An 11,347-nucleotide genomic window follows, 5' to 3' on the forward strand; every position below is an offset into this window, starting at 1 on the left:
AGTTAATATCACTTTAAAGCAGTGGTTCTGAACCTTTTGACTTGAATGCCTTCCATTGCTTAACTGCATAACACATCAACACACATATATATATAATAAAATAAAAACAATAGACAATAAAAAGTTAGATTATTTTACACTTTATCATTTTAAGTCATTCTGAAGCCCCCTATTGGGCTCCGGTCCCCTGGTTAAGAACCGGTTCTTTCAAGGAGCATTTCCTAACTCTGATATAACCAAGATCAAACTTCAAACCTATCTTGAAGTCACCACCTAATATTCCGCCACTGTTTCCTAGTATCCATTTGCCTATAGTAACAGATTTGTACAAGCTGCAAACCTAAAATAATGAAAATCATTAAGATTTTCAATGAAAATGAAGCTCAAATGCATTATTTTACTTTGACCACAAGCTCTATATCCTGAGACTCGAAACACTAGACTTCTCTGGGCAGTCTGCACTTTAGACAACACAGGATCCTGGACTCTGAGCTCTACAGTTATGCCACTTTATAGTTAGTAGTTAATATATAACATCCTCACATACCAGCTAACAGAGCTAGTGAAGAATGATCCACACGGGAGAACAGAGATTAAACAAACAACTACTCATCAGCAGAGTTCAACACATCAAAAATCTTCCAGCTGAAGAATCTGGAGTGAACTTGGCAATGTGACGTGACAGACGTGCTGTTTGTGTCTGTCAGGGTTACGTTCAGAAGCCTGTCTGAATCATGCGAGTCAGTCATACTCGTAACAGGGTGAAGTGGATTGTGCAGGTCACTCCACAGGAGCACAAGATAGCTGCAGTGGAAAGGGTGTGGGGTCAGCCTTAGAGTGTTTGAGTATTTTTACCCTGACCCTGGCAACAGTCCAACACATTCTCTCTGCTGGCTGGGGAGCAGACATACACTATTCTGAGGGGCTGTTACTGAGCGCTTTCAATATGTTTTAATGAGAAGAATGATTTAGAAGTTACTATTACATGCACATAGAAGTATATACATTACAGTTACCCCATTTCATAAGGATTATGATGATTAAAGGGTGAGATGGCATTTTTAAAACTGTTACGCCCCGCTTCAGTATCCTGTGACAAACTCACTTTGGCCTTCTCTTCATCTCTGTGACCTCAGAACTATCAAAAGAAGCCAAAAGGCCAGGACGGCAGCGGTCATGACAGTCCAAAATTGACTGCAGTCCAAACTCAGATGATACTTAACACCATAGAAAGGACGAGACCAATTCAAAGTAACTAATGAAAAGAAAAAAAAAAAAAAAACAGGACAAATAGGTAGTTTTGCAAAGTTAAAAATCATATCTTGGAACAAAGTATAGATTTACCATGGAACATTAGAACATTGCACTTTGACACCTAATTGCTATAAAGCATGAATGGATTTTTTTTTTTGCAATGATGGAGCACCTAATCTCCTGGATCGTATCAGTGTTAATTACTAGTATAGCCCTGTGATTAATTGCAGACAAGAGACAGTGTCAACTATATTTAAATAATTAACACCAACGCTAAATTTGATGCATAACAGAAAGATTATAATGTGATTAATCAAATGTACTTTGTGATCAAATTCACTACGGTAATTTAGAAACTAAGCAATTAATCTACCCTGTCACTCTCTGAAGGATTGAGCTTGTTTTAAAGCAGTGGTCTCAAACTCAATTCCTGGAGGGCCACAGCTCTGCAGAGTTTAGCTCCAACCAGCTCCAAATCGCACCTGCTTGGAAGTTTCTGGCGATCCTGAAGACCTTGATTAGTTGGATCAGGTGTGTTTGATTAGGGTTGGAGCTGAACTGTGCAGAGCTGTGGCCCTCCAGGAATTGAGTTTGAGACCAATGTTTTAAAGGGGTAGTTCACCCAAAAGTGAAATTTCTGTCATTGTGTACTCACCCTCAGGTTGTTCCAAACCTGTATGAGTTTTTTCTTCACTTAAACATAAAATAAGATGTTTTGAAGAATCCAGGTAACTAAACAGTTGCTGGTTTCCACTTACTTCTATTATAGGGGGAAAATACTAGGGAAGTCAATGGGGACCAGAAACCTTTTGGTTACCCACATTCTTCAAAATACCTTCTTTTGTGTTCAACAGAAGAAAGTCAGTCATATAGGCTTGGAACAATTTAAAGGTGTCTAAATGATGACAGATTTTTTTTATTTTTTAGGTGACCTATACCTTAAAACAGAAAACCTGTGTAATCTCTAACCAGTTTCTTCAACCATTTTTCTGCTTTTCCAATTGTTAATAATGCATTAAAGCAGATGCACGAATGCGCTGGTTAGAGATTTCCTACTGATGTGAGGGATTATGGGATGCAGGAATGGCAGGGTGAAAGGGAAGGGTCATGGTCTTTCCTGTAAATGTCACACACTCACGATGAGGGCGATTTGATCCCCTGCTTCATCTCACTCTCAGTCTGGGCCAGTTACTGTTAGAAGGTCAGAGTGGACAGACATGTTCAAATCAAAATTTATTTTAAGAGAATACCATTAGCAAGCACATTTTATCCGAAATGTCTTTTCTGCAGAGTACACCTGCAAAAATGTGGAGTAACAGCACGGAGATGTGAGGTCTGGAAATATCTGACTGTATGGTTTCCATGATTTAAGACTGAACCTGCAGTCACCAAGATTATTAAAAACATATGTATAGGCTACTGTATACAAAACATTTCCTCCATGACAACAGTTGTATTTTTAAAAGGCTTTTCAGATGCACCAATTATTATTAAGCGCTTACAAAACAAAGGTCTGGCCCTTTAATAAAAACATGAAGCTTGATCCTTTTCATTACTGCTTTCCAGAAAGTAATAATAGACAACATTATGTCAGTATTTATGTTACATGTTTAATGTAACATGTTAAAAGTTTCGTTTAGCTTGATTTAATTTGTTATTATTTAAGTGATGCAGTTGTTTCATCCAACTTTTCCCCAATACGACCTTGACATTCTAAGGGGGCGTGGCAATTAGGGCCTAAATTCCAAGGGGGCGTGGTCAACGCCGCCGCACCAGATATAAATGAACCTCAGGCTTGTACTCAATCCACTCACGTCAAGTGTCAGGACGACCAGAGGCTTCTCACAAACGGTAAATTGTTATTCGTACACGCTTTATATCCTATTGTGTACTAGTCACAGTTCATAAAATACTGATATTACTGAAGGCTGTTGCTGTAGTTCTATATTAAGTACTTAACTAGCCTATACATCTGCATGGAATATACAGCTGAAAGTGAGAGGTTATTGTAACAATGCTGCGTGAAAGACGTTTGTTCAGGTCTATATCACGACTTTACAAAGTTGTAGGCCTCTAAAAGGCAAATACTTAAACATAATGAGCTGTAATACTGTGAACTTCAGTTTAAAGGGACTTGGACTAAATGTATACTCCCTCTCCATCTCTAGATAACAGCTTTGCACGTTCATAGTCACAACCTGTACTTTGTGCTTGATCCATTAATGACTGACGCAATGTAGTCACATTTTAATGCATTCTGCTTTCTTTTCCCCAGAGGACTAGAACAAATCAGGCATCATGGTTAAAGTTGGTATCAACGGGTAAGTACACATAAATGCGCCAATTTTATTATTTTAAAATGTTTGTTTTATAACAGTTACTGAAGAGTTTTTTTTTTTTTTTTTTTTTTTAAATAGTAGACTAATCTTATCAAAGTAGTCTAAAGATGCTAACTAAGAAACTAATCAAGCTGATTTGAGTGTCCCGGGCCGCTCATTGATTCTGATGAATGATTAGAGACTGTGGTGCCGCTGTGTTGGGGTTTTGCCCTCTCAGTGTGCTTGCGACGTCAAAGGTGTCTTATCTCTGTGTACTTGGCCTCTTTGCCTCACTTTTTACCCTAGGGTCCAAGTTTACTTTGTTTAACTTTCATAGCCGTTTCATACACCGGTCACAATGCATTATCCAACAATCAGCTGAAGTCTCCCACTGGCTGGGCTGTCTCTGCAATGGGAGACCCTTGGCACCAGCTGTGACCTTTCCAAGGCTTATAGAGTTATGCAACTGGAAATGTGATCCTTAAGCAACATGTACAGGGCACATGCATCGTTCATGCATCCACACGTAGACATGCATATTTCATGACTTTATTGCTTGGTCCTGCAAAGTCTCGGTCCAGCTTACAGCAAACCTACTTGGCCTAGCTGTGCAAGGTTATTGGGTTTGTTAGATTATGGCTTTTTGTCCAAGGAAAATTGGAGTGGAAGAGAACTAAATCCCCCCCCAGTGGCATCTGTAAAAAGTTTGACCGTTTCCAAAACTGAAGTCCTATTAACATGTTAATGTGTAATATAAGCCATTTGTAACCGCAGAACCATCCACAGTGAATAGCTCAGTGAAGTGTTCCACCGCTACATCCTGCTTGTGGAAAAGTGTCCTTGATTTTTCTTGTGCGCTTGTGTACTTCAAATCTTAAGTCTTAAAAAAATAAAAAGGTACTCGCAGAAAATGATTATCCAGTTATCTTTTGGGCCTTCAAGTACACTTGAATAATACTAAAGCACACTCTAAACTTGTTTTTATGTATCAACTATCCATTTTAAATCTACAATGTATATTTGCAAGTTCACTATATTTGAATGCAAGTTCTAATGGTTGAATTAAAGTGAATTTTAATTTGTCAGTATAGCAGCAGAACCATATTGCAAACTTAGTAATTATGAAATTGCATAAAATGCGTTAAATTGGGTCAAATGACTTTTTGACCCAATGATTTTGCTTCTGTTCCACTAATTGCATTTAACAATTTAAGCTAATGCACCTTAATTCTAATTAAGTCCAAAAACATTCAGTTTACACAATAGTTTTCTTTCAAAGTACCTTTCAGTAATTCCAGTTTTTTTTTTTTTTTTTTTTTTTTTTTTTTTTTAAATAAAGGTAACGGTCAAACAGTCACCCTGTTTACCAGGAGCATTATTCCTGTAGGACTTTCTACCTTTGGCCTGTTTCTCAATCTTAACAGACTTCATACAAATGTTTTGACAGTTGTACCTTCACCATATCCGTGTCTTATCAGTTCAAAGCAGTATGTACTGTGATCCCAGTTTCCTTTGGCCTGTTGATTTAATTGTTTGCTGAAAGTGTTGCAATGGAAGATTTCTTTCATGGAGTCAGTACTACCTCTTATCTGTCTTGTGAGCAGAACTGGTGTTATAGGCACCAAAATAGCTCACAATGACAGCTGGAGGCCTCCAGAAATTCTTTATCACAGTCTGAATGGCAAAGGGCAGGCCTTGCAACGCTCTAGCAAACTGTCTCCAATGCTGTGGTAGTATCACCCAACTGAACTTTACAAAACCATTCTCCAGGGTTTTGCCGCCTTACCTTTTAGCACATATCGAAAGGGTGAATTTGGTAGTGTGTGTATAAAGCTATTTACTGGTATGTCACAAGTGGCCCCAGTCGACGCTTTCTGTACTTTATTCAGAAATAGAACTTGTGTGCCATCTAGTGGATGCGACGAGGAACTTACTATAGGTGTTCGTTGCTCTCGTGCATTACTGGATTTTTTTTTTTTTTTTTTTTAAGCATGTGGTCCATTTAAGAACTCTACAAATACATTAACTTCTGAAATTTGGGGGTTGTGCCCTAACAGATCTGCACTTTGAGTTTTAAAACTTGTAATATAAAATTACAATAACCTTATTAATAGATATCAATGTAACTTTGCTCCTGTGTTAAGCAACAATTACTTCTGCCTTCGGTGTCACATGATCCTTCAGAAATCTGCTGAACCATTATGCTGCTTTAATGAGGAATTTTTTATTTTTTTAACTCAGATTTGGCCGCATTGGGCGTCTGGTGACCCGTGCTGCCTTCCAGTCCAAGAAAGTAGAGATTGTGGCCATCAATGACCCATTCATTGACCTTGATTACATGGCAAGTTCCTAGTTTTGGTTTCATTCTGAGTGCTAGTGGGCTGAACTTCCTGAAATTATGCAACCAAAAATAAACCCTAAACTTTCCTTCAGTCTGATTTCCCTTTTGTCTCTTCACAGGTTTATATGTTCAAGTATGACTCCACCCATGGAAAGTACAAGGGTGAGGTTAAGGCTGAAGGCGGCAAGCTGGTCATTGACGGTCATGCTATCACCGTCTTCAGCGAGTGAGTGCTGTTCCCACAAACATTGTGACGTATTCATTGAGATGTGCTCTGATCTCTCCATCTGTATCCACGCAGGAGGGATCCAGCCAACATTAAATGGGGTGATGCAGGTGCTACATATGTTGTGGAGTCTACTGGTGTTTTCACCACCATTGAGAAGGCTTCTGTATGTAGTCATTGCATCAGTCATAAACGCTACTCTATATTTCCTGTCTGAGCCTTTGCTCTTTCCTGCTAGGCTCACCTTAAGGGTGGTGCCAAGAGAGTCGTCATCTCTGCCCCCAGTGCAGATGCCCCTATGTTTGTCATGGGTGTCAACCATGAGAAATATGACAATTCCCTTAAAGTTGTCAGGTAAGGATAAACATTAAATTGACAACATTAGCTTGTCAAAAGGAGCAACCTTTAGTCAAATTAAGTTTAGCTTAATAAAAAAAGTAAACTAAAATATGAATTTCTTTGTCAATTTAAATTTAATCTTCTTATACAACACGTTACGTATACAAATACTTTAAGTTTTTGTTTAATTGGGCATTTTATTTTGCTTATTGATTTGCTTTGTGCATTAAATACTTTGGCTTTTTTTTCCCTGTTAAAGTTGCATAAATGCTTGTGTATGTTAATATAATTTTATGCTGCTGAGATGCAATAATGGATCGTATCCTGTAGGGGGTGTACTAAAGCAAACAGTTGAACTTGAGCACGTTAAACCCAAGCATCTGTCTCTTCCACTTTAAGTCCCTGCTTTTCATTAAAATGATTCCATTTGTGACATTCCACCCATCTGTCTGTTTACTAGCAATGCGTCCTGCACCACCAACTGCTTGGCTCCCTTGGCCAAGGTCATCAATGATAACTTTGTCATCGTTGAAGGTCTTATGGTAAGCTTAAACTGCCTTTTCAATCTCGCCAAAAAGCCTTTTGACCCTAGTGATTTAAACCTGACATGATGCGTCAATTTATTGTTTCACTTATCAAGCCCTACACTTGATTCTTATTGAAGTGCATCAGTTGATCCAAATAAACGAGATGCACAGTTTTGGTTTTAGTCTCTCGGCACGTTAACAGTCTCCCAATTCCCCTCTTTTAGAGCACTGTTCATGCAATCACAGCCACACAGAAGACCGTGGACGGGCCCTCAGGAAAACTGTGGAGGGATGGCCGCGGTGCCAGTCAGAATATTATCCCAGCCTCCACTGGGGCTGCCAAGGCTGTGGGCAAAGTCATTCCTGAGCTCAATGGGTCAGTAACCCATCTGTTGAATTGTTCCAGTCATTTCCCAGATTTGTTTTCATTTCCACTTCCATGAAAGTGTTTGGGGTGCCATTTTATAGGTGAGACTTAAGTGTTCTCAGGATGAACTGTTATTTACTCAAATGGAGTGTTCTGCTTGGGGGAACTTAAGGACTTGTTTCGTTTTTGCTTCCCCTTTCTGTTGTCCAAACACACTCCTGATGCTTGTTGCTTCTCGTTTCAGCAAACTTACTGGTATGGCTTTCCGTGTCCCCACCCCCAACGTGTCTGTGGTGGATCTGACCGTTCGTCTTGAGAAACCTGTGAGTTTATTTCCAGACCTGCATAAAGTGGCTTCAGTTGAATGAGCTCTTTGACTTATTCTGTGGGTATAGTGTAGGTGACTTGACTGACCTGTTGGCTTTTTCATGTCTCCGTTTTGCTAACGGCAGGCCAAGTATGATGATATCAAGAAAGTGGTCAAGGCTGCAGCTGATGGACCCATGAAAGGCATTCTGGGGTACACCGAGCACCAGGTATGCACATCCAGTTGTGTCCGTGTTATGACGGGGTTTTTTATTTTTTTTTTATTTTAAGCATTTTTCTGTGCGCAGGTGGTATCCACGGACTTCAACGGGGATGTGCGTTCATCCATCTTTGATGCCGGTGCTGGCATTGCCCTCAACGATCACTTTGTCAAGCTGGTCACATGGTAAGTTTCCCCCCCCCCCCCCATGTTACAACTCCTGTGTCTTCTAGAATTCAGAGTTTCCCTTTGTAAATATGGCTTCACTTGGTCATTCATTGGTTTAATTCAAACTACAATGTTTCCAACTCCACTTGAAAGACAGTTTTTGGAGACTCTTGGCTTGTGTAGTTTTGAATGACACCAATTCACTCTTTCCCATAGGTATGACAATGAGTTCGGTTACAGCAACCGTGTATGTGACCTGATGGCACACATGGCCTCTAAGGAGTAAATGTGACCCCTCTTTTGTCGCTTCTCAAAGCCACCGTTCTCCCATCTGGTTGGATGTTTGCATCACATGCCTGGAAGGAAATTACATGCTTGATCTGAAGACCAATGTTATTTTTATATGGAAATACTCTGTTCCGTTGTGTGAGGTTTAAAATGGATGTTGCCTTCAAAGGCTTTTGTCTGCTAACAACCTGTGACAGAATAAAGTCCTCTGTTTGTGAGAAATGGAGAGTATGTTGTCTGTTTTCACTAGATCTAGTGATTTATTTGGGTCCGAACAGTCTTTCTAAACTTGGGCATGTTCTTTTAAAGCAAACTTGGTTTTAACTGGTTTCCTTTCCCAATTGTCAATTCGCATTAATGGTTTAGTGCAGTACAGTTTGACCAAATACAAAACTTGCACCCTAGACCAAGTCTTGTAAGTACATACTCGAGGTCAGTGGCTCGCACTGAAAATTGCAAATGCACTTTCATGAAGTCATGTGGTTTTGGAATAAGCTTATGTAAGTTTTTCTAGTCACTGTTCCAGTGTTTAAGGATAAAATGAGTTTTATTCATGGGGTTTTATACAACATTATAATAGCTTCCATAATCACCCCTTTTTTTTTTTTTTTTAAATAGGTGAATGCTAGACCACCAGTCAAAATCCACTTGACTCAACGAAATCAAGCTTGTAAAGTTGCAGTTGCTAAAGTTATTTGCTGGTGTGAATGGCTTTATAGTAATGATCGGAAAATGTGTTTTTTTTTTTTTTTTTTTTTCTCTCTCTAGGTTCTGATTGTCTTATATAAACAAACATCAGCCAAGGGGAACTGGGCATCATAGTCATTATGTGGAAACTGGATTGTTAACCTGCTATTTTTAAATGAAACACTTTAATTAGTCAAATGACATCACTCCTCATGAAAGAGGCAATAGTTTAATTTGTTAGTCCACTTCAGACTTTCTACCAACTAACTTTGCAACTACGTCAACTACCAGTCATTATAGTATTAGCAGACTATCTGCTAACATTTTCTGATAATTCCCAAACAGACATTCTACTAAGTAACTTTGTAACTACATGCCATCTTATTCTACTAACCTAACCAGTCTACTACAGATTTTCTTGATTACTTGCACGTAACTGATTCATTTGGCTCTTTTTTTTTTTTTTTTTTTCATTCAGTTGTTAAAACGGACATCTCAACTTTAAACATGTTTTTACACCCATGAATATGCTCAATGTTTTCTGCAAAACTACACAAAAAAAAACACATTTTTATTCCGTGTGTGAACAATTACCAAAACTGACAAGTCAGAATCTCTGGATAATATAAATAGGAGCACAGCTGCACTTTTCTATATTTGTTGTATACTGTAATTGGACACTGACTTGCAAAATGACTCCTGATTCCCAAAAGGAGGTTTCTGTAACTGTTTTGAATTGATCTCACTTGTTCATTAGTCAGCATTTTTGTCAGGTTTGTGTGCCATCTGAGGCCAAAGTTTGATTCTGACAAGAGAATATGATTTTGACTAAAATATTTGATTTTGATCTGGAAGTTTGTACAAGTGTGTAGTTGTGTATTGTGAGAAAATGGAAAACTGTTTCATGAGGTGTGTTAGCAATAGAGGAAAACGGTAACACCTATTCAATAGTGAGAGTTAGTTGATATGCAGTTACAAAGTTAATTATAGTTGGTAGAATGTCTAAAGTGGACTATCAAAATATAAATTAGGTTACCAGGAAAGTTTCTATTAGACCTGGTCTGCTGATAAAACAACTTCTCACGGTGTGTCCCTTTGAAACTGCTCTCATGCACTCATCTAAGCACTCCATTGCATTCTCTTTTGCTCCCTGACACACTCTTTTAGTTCAATACTCAGTCCATTTGTGGATCGGGGGTAGTTTTCCATGAATAATGCACCCTGACATGGACATGCCATTATTTTACCTGATGGGCCTTTATGAAATATGTCTATCAATGTTATTGATGTGCAAGTCAGAGGACCAATGAACATATTTCGACATTAATGCACTGCATTAGCAAGGCACAGATTTACCAAGGATGAGCACGGTGCTTTAGGGGGGAAAAAAGCATACAGACTTCATCACTCGGAAGTACATATTATTAACCATGTGTCATTCATATTAGATATTGACATTTTGCAATCTTAAAATGCTGTTTACAAAGTTAGGCTCCAAACTATCATCTTATAACAAAATTGGTGTTTCAGATGTAGTTGCATATGACGCTTGGTTTAGCCTTGAGGGATTGTGGGATTTATGGCACAGCTTGTCCTTGTGCATTTACTGTATGTGTGTTTATGCATGCACTTTAATGCTGTTCAATTCTGTTGATAAGAATGAGGACGGAGGATTAAGAGACTTTAGTCGTTTAGTTCAGATGGCTGTTATGCATGTACATTTACTTTTCCATATACAACGCTGACCCCCACCTCTCTCTCTCACCCACATTCACAGATTGTCACTGCTTTATTAATCTTATAGCACCAACAAGTGCTGTGTCTGCTAAACCATTTGTTCATCTCACTAAAACTTCATTTACGTCTCCCATTGTCTATAAAACTAACTTCTGACTGTCCTCTAATCATAGAGGCGAAGTGTTAGGAGTGCAAAAAGGGATTAGAGGAAGTTAGAGGTGTGCATAAAGAGGGAGGTGGGTGTTCAAAAGGATGGGAGGGTGATTCGTGTGCATGAATCCTGATGGTCCTCTGGCAGATTGACCAAAGCCGAATTGATTCGCTCCACCCGTATAAACAGAGAGCAACAGGAACAAAAGAGGCTTAAGACTGAAAAGCAAGCATTTCACTTTGAGATTAAGAGACAGTGGCAGACTGAAAAAGACGGAGAGATAAACACAGAAGAGGTGGACTGACAGAGAAAGGTGAGTAAAAAACTTTCACTTTTTGTTCTTTGCTCAGATGTGCCTCTGTTTGGGTTCAATATTTCATTTGACACTCTCATTTAAAGCTGAATTGGGGCTACTTAA

The 11,347-nt window shown here is 38.9% G+C and overlaps 1 protein-coding gene across 1 annotated transcript; it reads left to right on the forward strand.

Moving 5' to 3' along the window:
• The first annotated feature begins 3,035 nt into the window (after positions 1-3,035).
• On the forward strand, positions 3,036-8,602 carry LOC306887636 (glyceraldehyde-3-phosphate dehydrogenase). The gene is made up of 12 exons (XM_079445534.1): positions 3,036-3,105; positions 3,530-3,575; positions 5,814-5,913; positions 6,033-6,139; positions 6,215-6,305; positions 6,378-6,493; positions 6,939-7,020; positions 7,230-7,381; positions 7,617-7,695; positions 7,825-7,908; positions 7,987-8,084; positions 8,283-8,602. Exons 2-12 carry the CDS (start codon positions 3,553-3,555, stop codon positions 8,350-8,352), a joined length of 1,002 nt encoding a protein of 333 aa, XP_079301660.1. The 5' UTR covers positions 3,036-3,105; positions 3,530-3,552; the 3' UTR covers positions 8,353-8,602.
• The last annotated feature ends 2,745 nt before the right edge of the window (positions 8,603-11,347 follow it).

The sequence above is a fragment of the Barbus barbus genome (assembly GCF_936440315.1).
Source record: "Barbus barbus genome assembly, chromosome: 21".
Lineage (NCBI taxonomy): Eukaryota > Metazoa > Chordata > Actinopteri > Cypriniformes > Cyprinidae > Barbus > Barbus barbus.